Here is a 17353-nt window from a genome sequence, read left to right as displayed (position 1 = left end):
CCGGCTGCTGTGCACTTTCCCTCCAACATGCAACATGACAACCAGGAAAGATCCTTCTTGGCACCGAGGGACAAAAGCACTAAATACTGAAAACCTGACTCTTGACCAGGATGCTTTCAAAGAATGATCCTGATCAAAAGAGGGAAATGTGAAAATTAATATAAGGAAACCTCGTGTGGAATGGAGTCAGGAGGCCAGCGCCTAGCACTAGCGGTCAACCGCAAAGCCAACAGGTGGATTTACAACCCCAGCAGGAGGAAGCAAGATTTTCTCTTCCTGGAGCAACAGCCCAGCCAATGAGAAGCTACTATACTTCCAATTCTCAGTCTATTCCAATGGGTTTTTCGTTAATAATAGCCCCTTCCCCCAACTCTTCCCCTTCCTGTATAAAAAAACTGTCCTCCCCTCTGTTCCCAGGACTTACCTTTGGTTTTCTTGTGGCTGGTTTGTCCTAGGTTGTTTTTCCAGAATAAACCATTTTGCTTGCAAAATAACTGACAGTTTTATTTTTAGGATCGACAATATATACACATACATATATATTAGTGACAGCTTTTTTTGAGGTGTAATTCGCATACCATAAAATTCACCCATTTAGAGTTGAGTAGATTTTAGTATATTCACAGATGTGTACAACCATCACCACAGTCAATCTTAGAATATTTTCATGATCTGGAAAAGAAACCCATTACCCTTTAGCAGTCACCCCCTTCCGTGCCCCATTCAGTTTCCCAACCTGTGGTGACCATTAATCTTTCTGTCTCTATGGATTTGCCTATCCTGGGCATTTCGTGTAAACGGATCATATATATACTTTTTGTGACTGGCTTCTTCCACTGAGCATCATGTTTTCAAAGTTCACCCATGTTATAGCAGGTGTCAGAACTTCATTCTTCTTTCAGGGCCAAATAACACTCCATTGCATGGATAGACCACGTTTTTGTACCGTCACCAGTAGGGGGACGTTAGGTTGCTTCCCCCTTTTGGCTATGATGAGGAATGTTGCGATGAAAACTAGGTACTGTTCTGTGAGGTCACATTCTAGGAGTGGAAGTGCTGGGTCACATGGTAACTCCACACCTAACCCTTTGAGGAGCTGCCACTGTTTTTCAAAGTGGCTCGGGTAAATTGGGGGGGGGGGGCTGATTATATTAACAATTTGAGTCAACCCAAGTCCGGGAGTCCACACCATTCTGCCGGTGAAGACGCCGGGAGAGACCAGCCTGCCTGCCGGCGGACCCTGCTGCCTGGAGTCCCGAGCTGCGGGCGGCTGCGGGCGGCTCGCACGTGGGGTACAGGGTGGGGAGGCGCCCCAGAGGGACACGGGCGCGACCGCGCGGGGGCTAGGAAGGGGCGAAAGCGTGGAGGAGCTCGGGTTCGGCCGCCTGGACAGGAACGTCTGGAGCAGCCCCTACGCGGGGCCCGGGGGAGAGGCCACCTCACCACGCCAGCCGGTTCCGGCTTCCTAGCAACCAGGAGGCATCCTTCCCAGCAAGCACTGCTTCTGACCCGCGGCATCGGAAACTACGAGGCCCAGCGTGCCCCGCGGCCCAGGAGCGCGGACTACAAGTCCCACAATGCACAGCCCACCTTTTCCTAACCGCCCCCCGCCCCCGCTCTCCCTCGACCCCGCCGAGGCAGCGCCGCGACCCCTTCCCGGCGCTCCCCGCGCCGTGCGCAGCGCGCCCTCGCGGTGACCCGCAGTGCGTGGGGTCAAGGCGCGGGGCGGAGCGGCTGGGCGGGCGCCATGCGGAGGGGCGAGCACAGAGGCGCCGGGGGGCCGCGGCCGGGGTCCCCTGTGCCCGCGGGCAAGGCCTCGCTGGAGGAGCCGCCGGACGGCGTGGCCACGGGCCGAGCAAGCGGGCCGGGCGCGGGCCGTCGCAGCACGGAGTCCGAGGTCTACGACGACGGCACCAACACCTTCTTCTGGTGAGGGGCGGGGGCCGGCGGGGGGGCCCCCGGGGTCGTGAGGGGCGCGGACGCATGGTGCTGGGGTGGAGGGACGCCCGCGAGACCCCGGGACGGCCCCTGTCCAGCCCCGCCGCGGCCAGCCTCCCGCGGTGGTCCAGCCCCGCGTCTCTGGCCCCTGCCCCCTGTCTCGGGAGGACTAGGCTCTAGAATCACGTCGGAAAGCTCTTCCTGATTTCCCTGTCCAAAATTCACCTGTGCGCGCTGTCACGTTCCGTCTTTTCTAGCGTCTGCTGCTTGTGTTTAGGAGACGGTCTGCACCGCCGAGCACGTAGCAGTGACGTTCAGTAGCGCGAACACCTTACCACGTGCCGGGAGTTGGGCGGGTGTTTGTCAAATACAGCCTCGGTCTCTTTTCGGTTGCTGCTTGCGGAGCCAGCTCTTGGAGCCCTGCACAACTGAGTCCAAGCCCGCCTCGGGGTCAGGCTGTCCCCCAGGCTGCCTTAATGGGTGTCGGGGAGGGAGAGGCCCCCAGGAGCAGCTCCTGCCCTCCCAGAGCCTGCGTTGGAAGACTTCTTGCTCTTGCTTTATGCTGAGTTTGGCCCTTCTGTATTTGAGGTTCCAGGCGTGGCTCCTACGCCAGAGGGCTCTGTGACCTTGGGGTAGCCCTTCACCTTTCCGAGCCTATTTTCCCTCCTTGATAAGAGAGAGAAACCCCGTGTACTAGAAAGCGTGCTTCATGAGGGTTGGGGTTTGGTTTTTCTTCGCTGGATGCTCAGTTCCTGCCCAGCTAAACAGTACAGTGCCAGCATTTGAGACCTGTGGTCGGCCCTGGAGGGACAGAGCGAAGTAGATGTGGCCACCAGCTGCGAAGGGGGTAATGCCACCTGGAAGCACCTTTTCAGAGAACCCAACTATGGGATTGTTACGGAAGATCTGATCAGGGAAGGAGGGGAGCCTGGCAGGGGAGTAATTGCCTGTTTCAGGGGAAGGTGCTGCTCCATGAGAGAAACTGTGGAGGAGGGCACATGGGGCTGAATGGGTGTCCTGGTTTTTATCAGACTCAGGAGATGTGCAGGGAGGAGGGTGTTCATAGGGGTGCAGCTCTGTATCTGGACAAAATTCGCGTCTTCCCTCTGGGTGCCCGCAGCTGCTGCACAGGGATAGCTCCCAGTCCTGCCTTGGGGACATAATGCATTCAGGTGGTCGTGGAGCCAGTGGGAGGGGGAGAGGGACAGCATGCCCTCTCAAGGGAGTTGTGGCCCCTGAGTGCCTGGAGCACTCTTGGACGCTGCTAGACCTGCCACGTGCAGATCAGGCCTCTCCACCAGCATGCCCCTTCAGACTGCAGGAGGGAGGGTACCATCCTGAAATGTGGTGGCTGTGCTTTTTTCCTGTTTCCTATTCATTCACATATTTTGGGGGCCCCATCTGGGTGCCAGGTACTATTCTGCAGATTTCAGCAGAGAACTAAACAAGAAGCTTGGGTTCTGGCATAAGCCTGGAGCTTCAGGAGGCAGGAAATGTCCTGGCTGAAGGGATGCCGAGGGTTGCAGCACTAGCAGAAGCCAGGGAGAACACATCTCACCAGTGCAGTGAAAGGCGTGCTGATTGCTTTAGAAGCACAGACCAGCACCCACCCCTCTCAGGTCCTGCCCACAGGGGTGCTTTGTCAGTTGGGAGCTGGACACACAGATACCTGCTGTAGCTGAGCTTACCTCTGAGGAGGACTGGTGGGGACCAGGAAGGCTTTCCAGGAGGGAGTGTGACGGGGCTGGCAGGTTTCAGGTGCCTGCCTGGTGGCTCTCCTGGTGGATGGCTCATGCCTCCCCCCAGAGGTGTGACGTGTGCTGTGCCCTGACGCTGGTTGGTGATATGGTCTGTGGTCTCTGCAGGTTCCTGCTGCATCCCAGGCCTCCCCCTCACCTGTGTAGGGGAAGGAGCTTCACATTTCCTCAAGGCAGGTAACCAGATGCCTGCTTGGTGAGAACTACTTCTTACCTGCAGAGCTTAGCCACTGGCCTCCTTCTGAATCTCTTCTCACTGACTTGCTGTGTTAGGGTTTAAAAAACTTTTATTTTGTGTTTAGAGAATTTTAATAATGAATGTTAAAAATTCCTGTAAAGACTAAAAGTACATATTTGTGGAAATTATTTTGTGTTCCAGAATTACTCAAAGGAACTTTTGTATGATTCAAAACCTTATTTTTAGGGTTTTCACAAAAGGTGCCCCATGCTGGTGGTTATACTGGGCCATGTAGTACTTGAGTGTCTTTGTTACCACTTGTCAGCCACAGGGTATGTAATTAGGGTTCAGGGTTTGCCTGTGCCTTGGAGCTTGAAGCTGTGCTCCCAGAAACCAGGCCCCAGGGAGGGGGTGTGAGGCCTACTGGGGTCTGCAGTGGCAAGAACACCACCTCTTCTACTAGTTGTGGTCTCCAGTGTGGGACATCCGGGCGCAGTGTAGAACCATAGACTCAGAGGAATGGCACAGAGATGTGTTAACTCTCATTTTCTAAAGATGGTTTAGGAGACACTTAGATGTCCTAAAGAGGTGCTACCGAATGTTGCCACCTGGAGATGGAAGTTGGGTGAATTGCCGTTGGATTACCACACTCCCTAACCAGCTCCTAAGGCAGGAGGGGAGGGATGGTTGTGATGTTCTGGGAGTGCATGCATCTTATGCTGCCGAGCCTTGGGTGAGCACTGTTAGTGATCCCCAGGACTCTGCTGTGGTAACCACAAGAGCATGCGGAGGGGATGTAAATGCCCCAGGTTCTGGAAAATGCCTTTCTCAGTCCTGGTGGGGCAGGGGTTTACCAGCTTTGCCCACATCTGGGAAACTTGACTCAGCAGCTGATACCTTTTTGGTCATGTTGGTCAGCAGGCTGGGGGGGGCGGGCGGTCACTGTCATGGCCTCAAGCACTTCTGGCATGCCTAGGGCAGGCCCTCTGGCCTTGGCCTTTCCTGGCCGAGGCTTCCTTGTGCTCTCTGTGCCAGTTACGCTTTCATGTTTTCTCTAATTGGTTTAGTGGGCCTGCCTTTCTGCCCACTTGGCATAATGAATGTTGTCATCTCTAGGGAGGGACTGACATCTGGGTATTTTCCACTCGTAGTGGCAGGGAGCCAGCTGTCCACACGCCCTTGCCATTGCTGAGTGACTGGAGAGTCACAGGATTTACGGCCACTCTTGTCCTGTGCCTGGATCACAGCACCCAAACCTTCCCTGAGTTATCTGTTAGCCACTAAACCAAAGGAGGCACTTGTCTTCCCAGGCACCAGGGAGGTTGAGCTAGGGAGGTCTGCCTGTGGAGTGTTGGGTACTGTCCTGAACGACCCTCTCTGTTTCCACACTTGTGGAAATGATGCTGTGTGCAAGACAAGGGAGTCATTTTTGGTTTTGGTTTTGTTTACCAAACTTACAAGGTAATATTTTTATTTTCTACACCAAACTTGCAAGTCAGTATTTCTATTCTCATTTTGAAGATGGGGAAATTAAACCTGAAAGATGAAGAAAGTTACTCAAGACCACAAGTGTACTCAGTTGCAAACCTGATAATAAAATCCATACTTTTGCGGGGTTGGGGGGGACTTTTCCCACTATGTCCCATTGCCTCTCCAAGGAAAAATGTCAAAGTGGAAAACGTAAACTTTACAGTGAAAAATCGAAGGAAAGCACAGGCCATGGATTGAGCAATGGTCTCAGAATTAACAGAGTTATGTCTCCTGGATGCTGCCCTGGGACTTGTGTTGCCACAGCTGCTTGTTAAAAGTGCTCTGTCAGGGATCGAGCCCTGACCATGCAAACACTACTTCATTTTAATGATAGCAGGTAGTCGGCACCTACAGTTCTGCCCTTAAAGAACTGGGCTGGGGCACCTGGGTGGCTCAGTCAGTTAAGCCTTCGGCTCAGGTCACGGTCCCAGGGTTCCTGGGATCAAGCCCCACATTGGGCTCCTTTTTCAGCGCGGAGCCTGCTTCTCCCTCTCTGTCCCCCGGGTCCTTGACTGTCTGCCTCCTTCCTGCCTCAGGTGGGACAGAGGAAGTCCTACTGATTCCTAATTCTGCTTCTGCAGGGTGAGGGGCGACCGCCTGAAGGACAGTGTGAACATTGATCCCAAGGGACAAGTAGTTGTTTTTATTTCTCTGATAATCCTTGTGTTTTAGGAGGATGGAAAGATGTATGACCAGAGCTGCCCCACGCTCTTCAGGGATGTGTTTTAGCCCAAAGAAACTAGAGGAAGATTACAGTGTTTGTGGAAAGTAGTAGGAAAGGAACCAGAGGGTTGAAGTCGTTTTTTAAGACCCAGGACAGGTGCGCCTGGGTGGCTCAATCACTTAAGTGTCTAACTCTTGATTTCAGCTCGAGTCTTAATCTCAGGGAAGTTCAGGCCCTCCTCCACGTGGAGCCTACTTTAAAAAAAAAAAGACCCCGGGGGCGCCTGGGTGGCTCAGTTGGTTGGGCGACTGCCTTCGGCTCAGGTCATGATCCTGGAGTCCCGGGATCGAGTCCCGCATCGGGCTCCCTGCTCAGCGGGGAGTCTGCTTCTCCCTCTGACCCTCCTCCCTCTCGTGCTCTCTGTCTCTCATTCTCTCTCTCTCAAATAAATAAATAAAATCTTTAAAAAAAAAAAAAGACCCGGGACAAAAGGCTTTCACATTTTAATTTTAGCCTCTGTGCTCCAGACATGCGGTCCTGGCAGGATACCTGCAGGGGTGCCTCTTGTGCTGTGTGTGTCTTAGATCCTTCGCAGGACCCAGTGGAGGGGTGGCAGGGTGCCCGAGGGACTGTGGGGGATTGGCCCAGGCACGGCACCTTGGCGTGCTCGTGTCCCTGAAGCAGCGTGGATGGGTCCTGGCCCACATAGCGGCAATGAGGTATTCCCTTTGCCTTGTGGTCTCTTCCAGAACATGTGGTCACCTCTCCTCAAATTGACTAGCTTCTTTTTTCTTCTGTGAGTCTGATGCCCGTTTGTGGGCTCTTACCTATTTTACTCTACTTCCTCCCTTAGGCTGGGGCTTCTTCCCATCGTTTTCTCATAGACACTTGCCCTGCTCAGAACTCTCTGGGCCCGGTGGCTGTGCAGTCCCACAGCTGGGCCCCTGGGACAGTGGTCCCATCTCTTTCCTGGGCAGATGCCTCTGCCGGATGTTCCTGTGCACCCTGCATACTGTTGGTAAGCCTGCCGTGGGCACTTTGCCCTGCCTGGTGGCCTCGAGTCCCCGGACCTGTCCCTCCCTTAGAGTTCTCGGCTGGGGAAGCCCTTGGAGAGGAGGCTGATCACAGCTCTCAGCACTTATCCTTTGTCGAGGGTCACTTCAGAAATGTGCGCCCTTTCCAGAAAACCGTTGTTTCTTGGACCTGCTGGGGATGGGAATTGGGTTCTTGCTCTGAGCTGGTCTCTGGGTCATGCCTTCTCGGAGGTGCGTGGGACTAGCATTCTGCTCAGGGGCTCTCCCAGCACACTTCCCTGGATCCTGACCTTGTACCAGAAATGGTCGATACATAACAATTTAGAGATTTTTACTAGTTTCTTTTCTAAGTTACCTACAGTAAATCTGATTTTGTAGGGTGCACAGTTCCATAGCTTCTGTGCACGCAGGTTTCTGTAACCACTGGCACAGGCAGGGCATGGAACACGACCTCACCTCGGCCTCTGGCCTGGTCTCTGTCATTGTAGTTTGGCCTCTGGAGAGTGCCATGTAAATGGGGTCACGTGGCGCATGAGTTCTGGAGACCACCTCTCACCTACGTGGCTGAGACTCCTCACAGCCGCATGGTGCTGCGTGTGTAACAGCCTCCATTGTTTAGATCTTGTTTTAGGTAATTTACGTTCAATTATTGATGCGTTTAGGTCTGCCATGTTATTCTTTGTCTCTGTTTCTGTTCCCCTGCACCTGTTCTGCCCCAGGTTGGTTGTGCTCCACTTCAGCAGATGTGTTGGTTTTGATTACATCTCCAGTGTTGCCCTAGGGATACAGTGAGTCTCCTGGGCTTTTGCAGTTCCAGCCTCCTGGCTCTGCCACATCAAGTCCGTGCGGACCCATTCAGCCTCTCTCCCTCGGCTGCGGGGGCCCCCACCACACAGTGTTAGCATGGCTGCTTTCAGTAGTTAGGCATGTTTTGAAGAATGGGTGAGGAGGATGGTCTCTTTCACAAGACATTTACCATTTCTGTTGCTCTTTATTCCTTCCTGGTGGCCTGGTTTCTTTCTGTCTGAGGACTTTGGTTAGTGGTCCTCTCAGAGCAGGCTTCCTTCTCTCCTTACTCTCTCTTCTTATTCCTCCTCGGAGAGTGTTCACATTCATTCCTGAAGGGTGTTTTTGCTGGAAATGGAATCATCCAAGGTTGGAAGCATCCTCATGTAGAGATGAGGACCCTGAGGCTTGGATGGGTTGCATGCTCTCCAGGGACAGTCTCTGCTTATCTGGATTTGGGGTCTGGGTCTTCGACTCCCGTTGTAAGCAGCTGTTAGAATGCAGAGGGCCAGGGTGGTATCTGACATGGGGCAGCCTGCAGGCTTGTCTTGGTGTCAGCTGCTTGCCCTGTAGTCCACGTACCTGACCGGTTGTGGGCCCCGTTTCAGGGGAGGTGCATCCACTGGCTGTCAGAGAGCCCTGCCTCCTCATCCAGAGTGGGGGTGGTTGGAAGGGGCCAGGCCCGTGTCTCTGCCAGGTCTTCTGAGTAAATGGTACTACTGGGGACACTCGCCTCCTCACTTTGGGTCCCGGTGTCCCTTTCCCTCACCTCTTTGTTTCTTGGGCTGTCCTTTCGAATCTCTCAGATGTGGTCACTTCATGAATCCTGAGGCTGGGCATATTCTGCTCAGTGAAAACTGCCATGTCTGCCTGCTACCCAGCCTCTCAACAATAGCCACCAGCCGCAGACACTGGCGGGAGACATACCCGTCAGTCCTTGAGCAGCAGCCTTGAGCCTTCCAGCCCTTGGGGCTCTTCCCGCTTGACTGATGGACTGACACAGCAAACAGAGATCCAGCTAGGAGCCACCCCACTGGTGACTCTCAGTGTTTCTGAGCGTGAGGTTGAAGGCTGAGCTCTGTCCTGTGGCTGCGTGTCACAGGTGTAGTCACGCTTTGTGCGCTGACACATTCTGTGTTTGTGTTTGGATTTCAGGCGAGCCCATACCCTAACTGTGCTCTTCATCCTCACCTGTGTGCTTGGCTACGTGACTCTGCTGGAGGAGACACCTCGGGACACAGCCTATAACACCAAGAGGTAACCAGGCCCCCAGCCTGGGCGGTGCAGGCACCCGGCATAGTTGGGTGTGGGTCCTTGCTCTGTCAGGCTGGCCCATGGCTCGGGGGGCCAGTCTCCACTCCAAGGCTGGCGGGGCTCCCATCCTCCCCATTGCATATGCCTGAAGCGTCTCTCCCAGGCTGCCTCTTGGAGCTGTGTGCCTTTTTTAGCCTCATATCCACCTGTCCCAGGACCCTTGACGGTACCATCTCTCATGGGACCTGCAGCTTGTGTGGGATTTGCACGAGTAACAGACCAGAATGTGCTGCAGCAGCACCAGGGATGGAACCCAGAAAGATCACCGGTTCTGATGAGAGGGATGGTTTCCCTACACACCCCACAAGCAATGCTCTGGACACCACCTGAGTGTCTACAGTTCAGCTCAGTCCTGAGACCATCTGCCCAGAGACCACATCAGGTTGCGCAGGTTGAGTGCTCAGTCCTGCAAGACTGTCCTCCTTCCCCCACTTCAGGTGCCAGTCACAAGTCGGGGTTGTCACCTGGGCCTCTGACCAAGTGGCTGTAAATCCAAGGTTCCCATGACTTCTCAGTTCTGTTCATTCACCAGAGCAGCTCACAGAACTCAGGGAAACATTTTACTTACTAGATCCCTAGCTGATTACTAAAGGATCCAAGTCAGGAACAGCCAGATGGAAGAAATGCCCAGGGTGAGGTCTGGGGAAATGTCCATGGCGGTTCCAGGCACACCACTGTCCCCGGATCTCCACGTGTTCCCCAACCCAGAAGTTCTCAAAACCTTGTCCTTTGGGTTTTATGGAGGCTTCATTACTTAGCCATGACTGACTCATTGGCCTTTGGCGATTGAACTCAACCTTCAGCCCTGCTGCCATCCCTGGAGGTCAGAGGGTGGGATAGAACCGACCCTCCAGTCCCTTGGTTGGCTGTCCTGGCAGCCAGCCCCCATCCTTAGCTGAGGGTCCAAAAGTCACCTCATTAACATAACAAAAGACACCTTTATCACTTCAGAAATGCCAAAGGTCTTAGGGGTTCTGTGCCAGAAACAGGGATGGAGAAATACATATTTCTTAATATAAATCACAGTATCACAGAGCCTATGAGTTTGGGCATCTGGGGGTATACAGATATTTGTGATGGCCAGGGATGATTCTCTCCCATCAGCCAGCACCATTCTTGAGCTTTGTTGATACTGATGCTTTTTGAACATTTTAAACGGGTATTCTTGTGGACGATGTCATCCTGAGGTCAGGAAACAGGTAGACTGCCTTTTCAGTATTATCTCCAGACATAGACTAACTGGTAGATCATGTTCTTTGTCGGAATCCCATGGGTTCTGAGGCCACTGTCAGAAGTGTGTGAGGGAGATAAGCTGGTTTTAGAACTGATTGCTGTGGGATTTCTGTACTGGGCGGACTCCTCGGGCCCGTGAAACCCCCATTGCTCCTCTGACCCACTTGCTCTGTGGCACGGGGCACCAGGGCAGGGACAGAGGCAGAGGGTGGTGCTGGGAGACTGCTGGCTGGATTTGGTTGGTGGGGCCAGGGCTTGTGAAGTGGGGGTGCCAGCGTCTGCCTGGGCGTGTGGCCTGAGCACCGTTGTGTGCTCCACGGGTGTCTAGCCTGTTAGGACGCTGGGACGTCAGGTGCTCCCTTTCAGCAATATGTCTGGCCGCCTGCGTGTACACGCACTTCAGAGCCCCCATCTGGTCTCCTAGGCTGCAGCCAGGGGGTGGGGGCTCTGCTCCCACAGGGGGACCCATGCCTTGTCCTCAGCGGAAGGACGCCCTGGCTCCTGCTTGCACACTGTGCAGGGTACCCTCCCGCCTTTTCCACACTGTCTTCCTCCTTTTTCCAAGTCTAACACGTCCGCACAGGCACTGCCTGTTGCTTGGTGCCCTGCTGGTGCAAGGGGGGAGCCGGTCGGTGCCACGCGCGTGGGTAATGGAGTCCAGAAGTAGAAGGGGGAGCTTGGCCCCTCTGGGTGGCCCGAGGCTGCCCTCACTGCAGTGGGTCCCTGTACCAGGGGCACTGAACCTGTGGACGCAGGAGACAGTGAGACTGAGTTTGCTTAGTGGGTGTTTCGAAGTAGAATGTGGCCTTCTCTGTGAATTTGTCAGCACTGGTATCTGCTGGGCACACATGGGCAGAGGGAGCACCAGAAAGCAGGACTTGGTCATGTTCAAGAGGTGTCCCCCTGTGGCTGTGAAGTTAGGCCAGCGATGAGCAGTTCCAGGCAAGAGTTGTCACAGGTTAGAGCGCAACGCCACCAACGGTGGGCCCTCATGGGGCACTGGTTCTTACTCCCCAGTGCCTGCTGGCGAGCCCCTCCAGCCCGGACCCTGAGGTTAAGGGGCCTTGTTGGCTGTTTCTGGGCAGCAGCTGTGGACCCATGTGGGCATGTTCCACCTCTTGATCTTGCACTGGCCCCTGTCCTGAGTTGCCCCTGCACGTGAGGGGCTGGGGCAGTGAGCAGCAGAGACGCCTGGGCCCTCACCCCAGCAGCCCCTGTGCAAGTTCACTGAAGGGGAGACCTTGAGGGGGTTGGGAATTTGAGGGCTCCTGGACCCTTCTCTGCTCTGAAGCTCTGTGCACTGGGGGCACTGGGAATCTTAGCTCACAGGCCCTGTCCCTCTTGGCCTCCGTCAGGGACAGAGAAGAACTACCCTCCTGGCCCCATAATTCTGCACATGGCGCCTAGAACTTGCTCCTGGCTCATCCCTGGGAGCCTCCACTGCCCCAGTGATGCTTCCGTCCTCACACATCTGTGGTTCTGCTGCTGCTTCCAGGGAGATTCTCGTGGGTGTATGGATGCGTCCTCGCCCCGTAGACCTGGGCTGGCCCACAGCCCTCCCCCATGCAGCACACCTGCCTGCCTGAGGCAGGCACTTTCGGGGCAGCCCCCAGCCCAGCCCCTTCGCATCATGTCAGAGATTTTGATGCCCTCAGGCTTAGATTTTGTGTAAAGAAAGTGCTTCTAAAGATTATGTTTATTGTTTAAAAAGAAAGAAAAAACAATGTCTGCATTATTTAAAACCTAGAAAATTGGCTTGTTTTCCTTAAGTTCTCAATTTCAGCTTGTATATCATTGTTCTTTTTATGGATCTAACAAATTCTGTTATTTTGGGGGAGTAGGTTTTTTTTCCGAAGTCAACTTTATCGTCCAGTAATTTAATACAACGCATATCTAGAGCTCACTGAGTCTCCCCAGATGCATGTGTCTGTGGAGATACAGTCCCCCACACCAGCCTTCTGTCCCTGTAGGTTCCTCTTGTGTGCACTCCAGTTTCATATACACCGAGTCACCCGGCCTGCACACCGTGTTTGGTTTCTTCCGTGTGACATGGTGGCCCTGTGACGTCCGTGTTTGGTGCCTGTCGGTGATTGGTCAGGTTCATTGCTGGGGAGTGTTCCGCTCTGTGGATGGGCCACAGTTTATTGATCCATTTATCCATTGGTGACACTTGGGATGTTGACATACATGGATGAGCGTGTATGTACAGATACATAAAGAAGTTATTACATGTAAGACGTGAATGTATTTTGCGTATCTGTAGTATGCAGGGAATACAGTGTACTCGTCTTCTGAAAAAGAGCAGAGCTGGAGGGATGACCCCACCTGGCCTCCCTGAGCGGCGGCAGTGACGTGGCCAGCATGGTGTTGGCAGTCAGTGGAACAGACCCACACAGATACCGTCCCCTTGCTGCGGGCAGAGGAGTGCAGACAGCTCGGGGGAGAAAGTCTTTTCAGCCAACAGAGCTGGAATAGCTAGGTGTTTATACAAAGGGAAGCTGCATACAGACTTTTCACCATCATTGAAAATGGATTGTAGACCTAAGTGTAAAATAAGAAACCATAAAACTTCCTGGAAAAAAAAAAAAACAGTAGAAAATCTGGTGACCTTGGGTTTGGTGGTGACTTTTGAGCTACAACACCAGAAGTTTGACAATCTCTTGTAGAATTAAACTTATTCTTACCCTGGGGTCCAGTAATTGGACTCCTAGGTATTTATCCAAATGAAACGAAAACTCATGTCCACACAAAAGCCTGCAGATGGATGTTAGAGCAGCTCTATTCATAATTGCCCAAACTTGGAAGCAGCCAGCATGTCCTTGAGTAGGTGAGTGGATAAACAAAAACAGGTACATCCAGACCATGAAATTTTTTTTTTTAAGATTTTTTTTATTATTTGACAGAGAGACAGAGAGGGAACACAAGCAGGGGGAGTGGGAGAGGGAAAAGCAGGCTTCCCGCGGAGCAGGGAGCCCGATGCGGAGCTCGATCCCAGGAACCCGGGACCACGACCTGAGCCAAAGGCAGACGCCCAACGACTGAGCCACCCAGGCGCCCCCAGACCATGAAATATTATTAAGCAGCAAAAAGAAATGAGCTACAGGGGCATCTGGGTGGCTCAGTCGTTGGGCGTCTGCCTTCGGCTCAGGTCATGGTCCCAGGGTCCTGGGATCGAGTCCTGCATCGGGCTCCCTGCTCCGCGGGAAGCCAGCTTCTCCCTCTCCCACTCCCCCTGCTTGTGTTCCCTCTCACTGTGTCTCTGTCTGTCAAATAAATAAAATCTTAAAAAAAAAAGAAAGAAAGAAATGAGCTACAAAGCCATTGTTAAATAACAAAATTCAGGGCGCCTGGATGGCTCAGTTGGTTAAGTGACTGCCTTCGGCTCAGGTCATGGTCCTGGAGTCCCGGGATCGAGTCCCACATTGGGCTCCCTGGTCAGCAGGGAGTCTGCTTCTCCCTCTGACCCTCTTCCCTCTTGTGCTCTCTGTCTCTCATTCTCTCTCTCTCAAATAAATAAATAAAATCTTTAAAAAAAAATAACAAAATTCGACTAAATTTAAAGATACAGTTGGCTTTATTCAGTGATTCATGGCTGGACGGCCTCCCATCCAGCAATAGAAGGAGCTCCGCCAAGCTGCAGAAAAGGAAAGGTTTGTAAAGACAGGAGAGTGGCGGTAAGGGAAATGAGGAGCAGAGAAGGGAACGGAAGGGGTCTGTGGGGCGGATTACCTGCCTAGGACTGGCCAGCTAATTCCATGCTGACTGGTTAAAGGTCGAATTCCTGGGATTGAGAATGCACTTCAGGTGGGTGTTAAGTCTGTGGTTTGCTGACTGGGGCTCAGCCCAAGTGACTTTGTTTTGGGCCTGCTGTCTCTTTTTTAACACAAAGACGGAGGGTGAAACTCAGATACATTTTACAAAGTGAAAGAAGCCATGTGGGAAGGCCATGTACTGTGTGATGTTCCCATGTGACATTCTGGCAAAGGTGCTGCCCTGTGGTGGTGAGATCAGTGGTGTCTAGGGTGATGGCGGAGTCCGTGTGTGGAGCTTGGGATTGGAGGGGTTTTTAAAGTGCTCTGTACGGTACTGTAATGGTAGATACGGGACCCTTTGCATTAGTCAACACAGGGAGCAAACCTAATGTATGCAAATCAGAGAAAAGGAAATAAGTCAGGATGTCGGGAATCCCAGGGAGCAATGCAAACGGTGCAGGACTCTCACTGTATTACACATGTGTGAAGCCACCTCAGTGGCGGGGCTGGGGTCTGCCAGGCTCAAGGCAAAGCACGTGCACACGCGCACTGGGCTCTCGTGGACGCAGGGGCTTCCCGCAGGGGTCCAGCTTAACAGCTCTGACTCTGCTGCACACGCACACTGGAATGGAGGGACCAAGTCAGTGGCCGGCGGAGGCTGAGAACCTGGGGTGTCAGTGTGGAGTGGGGGGTGACAGGGAATCAGGGAGGATGCTCCACGGGATGATGGATGGGAGCTGGAAGCACCAGCTTAACGTCGACACAGATGGTCGCACAGGGACGTAGTTGAGATTCGTGTAGATGCACAGTCAGGACACGGCTCCGTCTGTCCGCTGAGGGGCCCAGAAGCTTCGACGCCCCAGTGGCGAGGAGCACGCTGGCCCCCGGAACTTGGTTCCCCAGACCGTCCTCCAGTGAAGGAACCAGGGCTCCTGGGGAAAAGGCTGATTCCAGGGCTGGGGCAGGAGATGCCCAGCTGGGTCTGGGGGCCATCTAGCGCCAGAAAGGAAGAGCTCAGAAAAAAACAAAATCCCGCAAGGTTGGGGTTATGTCAAAGCTGTGATGAAGCAGACAACTGAAGGAGCTCCCAGTGGCCAAAGCGGGAATGATTTGAGCAACAAAACATAAAGTAGTATCACATTATAACCCAAAGTATAAAATACGTATCCACAAGTCCATGCTGATGTAAATGGTCAAGTAAGTAAGTGAGGGAGAAGAGACAAGTTGCCCCAGCAGACGAATTCCAAGTAAATGTAAGAGCTCCCCGTCAAGGAGTGGGGGCTCAGCCCCCCAGCCCTTGAGTGCTGGTTGTACAGAGGGACCCTCCCAAGAGCAGAGTAGGGAGGGCGCACCTGACAGGTGCACCCCAGTCAGGGGACATCAGAGATCATGTTGGTGTGATGTGATCTTACTCCCAAAACCTGCAACCCTAATGGAATCACAGAAAGCAGCAGATGGTATTGACTAGGGGACATCCTACAGAACACCTGACCGGTCCTCTTCAAAACTGTCCAGGCCTTCCAAAACAAGGGAAGTCTGAGGCGCCGTCACCACCCAGAGGGGCTGAGCAGACATGATGGCGGAATGTCATGGGAGTACTGGGTGGGATCCTGGGGCAGAAAAGGAGCTTTATTTATTTATTTTTGTAAGTTTGTTTATTTGTCAGAGACAGAGCACGAGCAGGGGGAGCAGCAGAGGGAAGGAGAAGCAGGCTCCCCGCAGAGCAGGGAGCCCGACACAGGATTCGATCCCAGGACCCCGGGATCATGACCTGAGCCGAAGGCAGACGCTTCACTGACAGAGCCCCCCAGGCGCCCCAGAAAAGGGGCTTTAGATAAACAGTGAGGAAATCTGAAAACACAGCAGACTGCAGTTAACGTACCAGTATGGATTCGTGAATTGTGACAAATGACCCATATACTAGTGTAAGGTGCTAACGGGGCCTCGGTGTGGGGAATGTGGGGAATTCTGTCCGTTCTGCGCCTGACTGACACATCTTGCTAAGTAACCCTAAATGTTGCCTTAAGCTGTGATGCCAAGGTTGGAATCATGAAGCGGACCTGGTGAGGGAGGGGGTTGCCCAGCACCACTGGGCACAGGTGCCCTGAGATTTTGCCTCCCTCGTTCTGTTCTCGTGGTGACCCCTCTGCTGGTCACGCATTGCTCCAAAGCCATCTCTGGATCACACCAGAAGGGGCCTCTCCTGGGGGTAGAGGGTGTCACACTGGGAGGGTAGCTGAGTGGGGGTCCGTGTGCTCCTCCGGGCAGCCTGTGTGGACTTCCCACCCCCAAACTGAATAGTGTGCGTCTTCAGGCAGGTGGGTACCTCACGGGCCCTCTGTATGGGCTCCTGTGATGGGGACGTGGGTCCTGCCCTGCTGAGCACAGCGGCCAGTGTCCCTCTGCGCCTCTTGCAGTTTGGAGGCCGGCGGTGCAGGAGCAGGGAGCCAGGACTGACATGGAGACTGGTCCAGAGACTCAAGTGTCCCCTGGGGGCCACACCCACAGCAGCACACCACCCAAGACGGTCAGACTTCGTCCTGGCCATATGAGGGGTGGGCAGAGCCCCCGCCCCACTCCTGGCCCTGGTGTGGGGAGGGCAGGGGAGGAGGGCAGAGGGCTGCCAGGGGGTGTCCTGTGGGGCCCAGCTTCACCTGCGCCCACCCTTGACTACCAAGTGTACTTAGCGGGCAGAGGGGGATAAGGTGTTTTCAGGCTGACACCTTTGGCCTTCTGTGTGGTCTTGTGTCTGTGTGTGTTTGATACAGCAGCCCAGCTGGAAACAGCAAGCGTGTGCGTCCTTGCCACGTGATTGCCGGGAGGGGGAAGAACGGGCCACCCTGCAGCCCTTAGACCCCCTGCTGGACGGGCCAGTGGTCGGAGCAGCTGTGTTGTGTCCTTGCTCCTTCCACCGTGCGGGTGCACTTCTTCGTGTCTTGGGATCACAGGGAGTCGGTCCACTTCATGCTGTGGCAGATCATAGCAGCAGTCTCCTGGGCCCTTGCCTTGTGGGAGCAGAAGGCCGTTCATTCCATCCTTGCTTCCTCGCATCTTTCCTAGGAGGCCCTCGTGGAGCCTGGCTGGTCTCGCATGGGATTTTAGGTTTCTTTAAGTGGGAAGCACGTGCAGTAGTGGGGTACCACTTTGCAGCCCAACTAAGGCACAGT

At 53.9% G+C, this 17353-nt stretch overlaps 1 protein-coding gene across 4 annotated transcripts in view; it reads left to right on the top strand.

Moving 5' to 3' along the window:
* The first annotated feature begins 564 nt into the window (after positions 1-564).
* Positions 565-17353, top strand: part of PTDSS2 (phosphatidylserine synthase 2) — a 26586-nt gene continuing 9797 nt past the window's right edge. The window contains exons 1-2 of one of the 4 annotated variants that reach the window (XR_003517391.1): positions 565-1929; positions 9043-9144. Coding sequence is in view for 3 of the 4 variants with exons in the window: in XM_027579051.1 (XP_027434852.1) it covers positions 1748-1929; positions 9043-9144 (284 nt within the window). In the remaining variant the exon portion in view is untranslated. The remainder of the gene's footprint in view (positions 1930-9042; positions 9145-17353) is intronic. The other 3 variants (XM_027579051.1, XM_027579050.1, XM_027579049.1) reach the window with 3 other exon arrangements.

Source organism: Zalophus californianus, chromosome 11, assembly GCF_009762305.2.
Source record: "Zalophus californianus isolate mZalCal1 chromosome 11, mZalCal1.pri.v2, whole genome shotgun sequence".
Taxonomy (NCBI): Eukaryota; Metazoa; Chordata; class Mammalia; order Carnivora; family Otariidae; genus Zalophus; species Zalophus californianus.
This window is presented reverse-complemented; position numbering and strand designations above follow the sequence as displayed.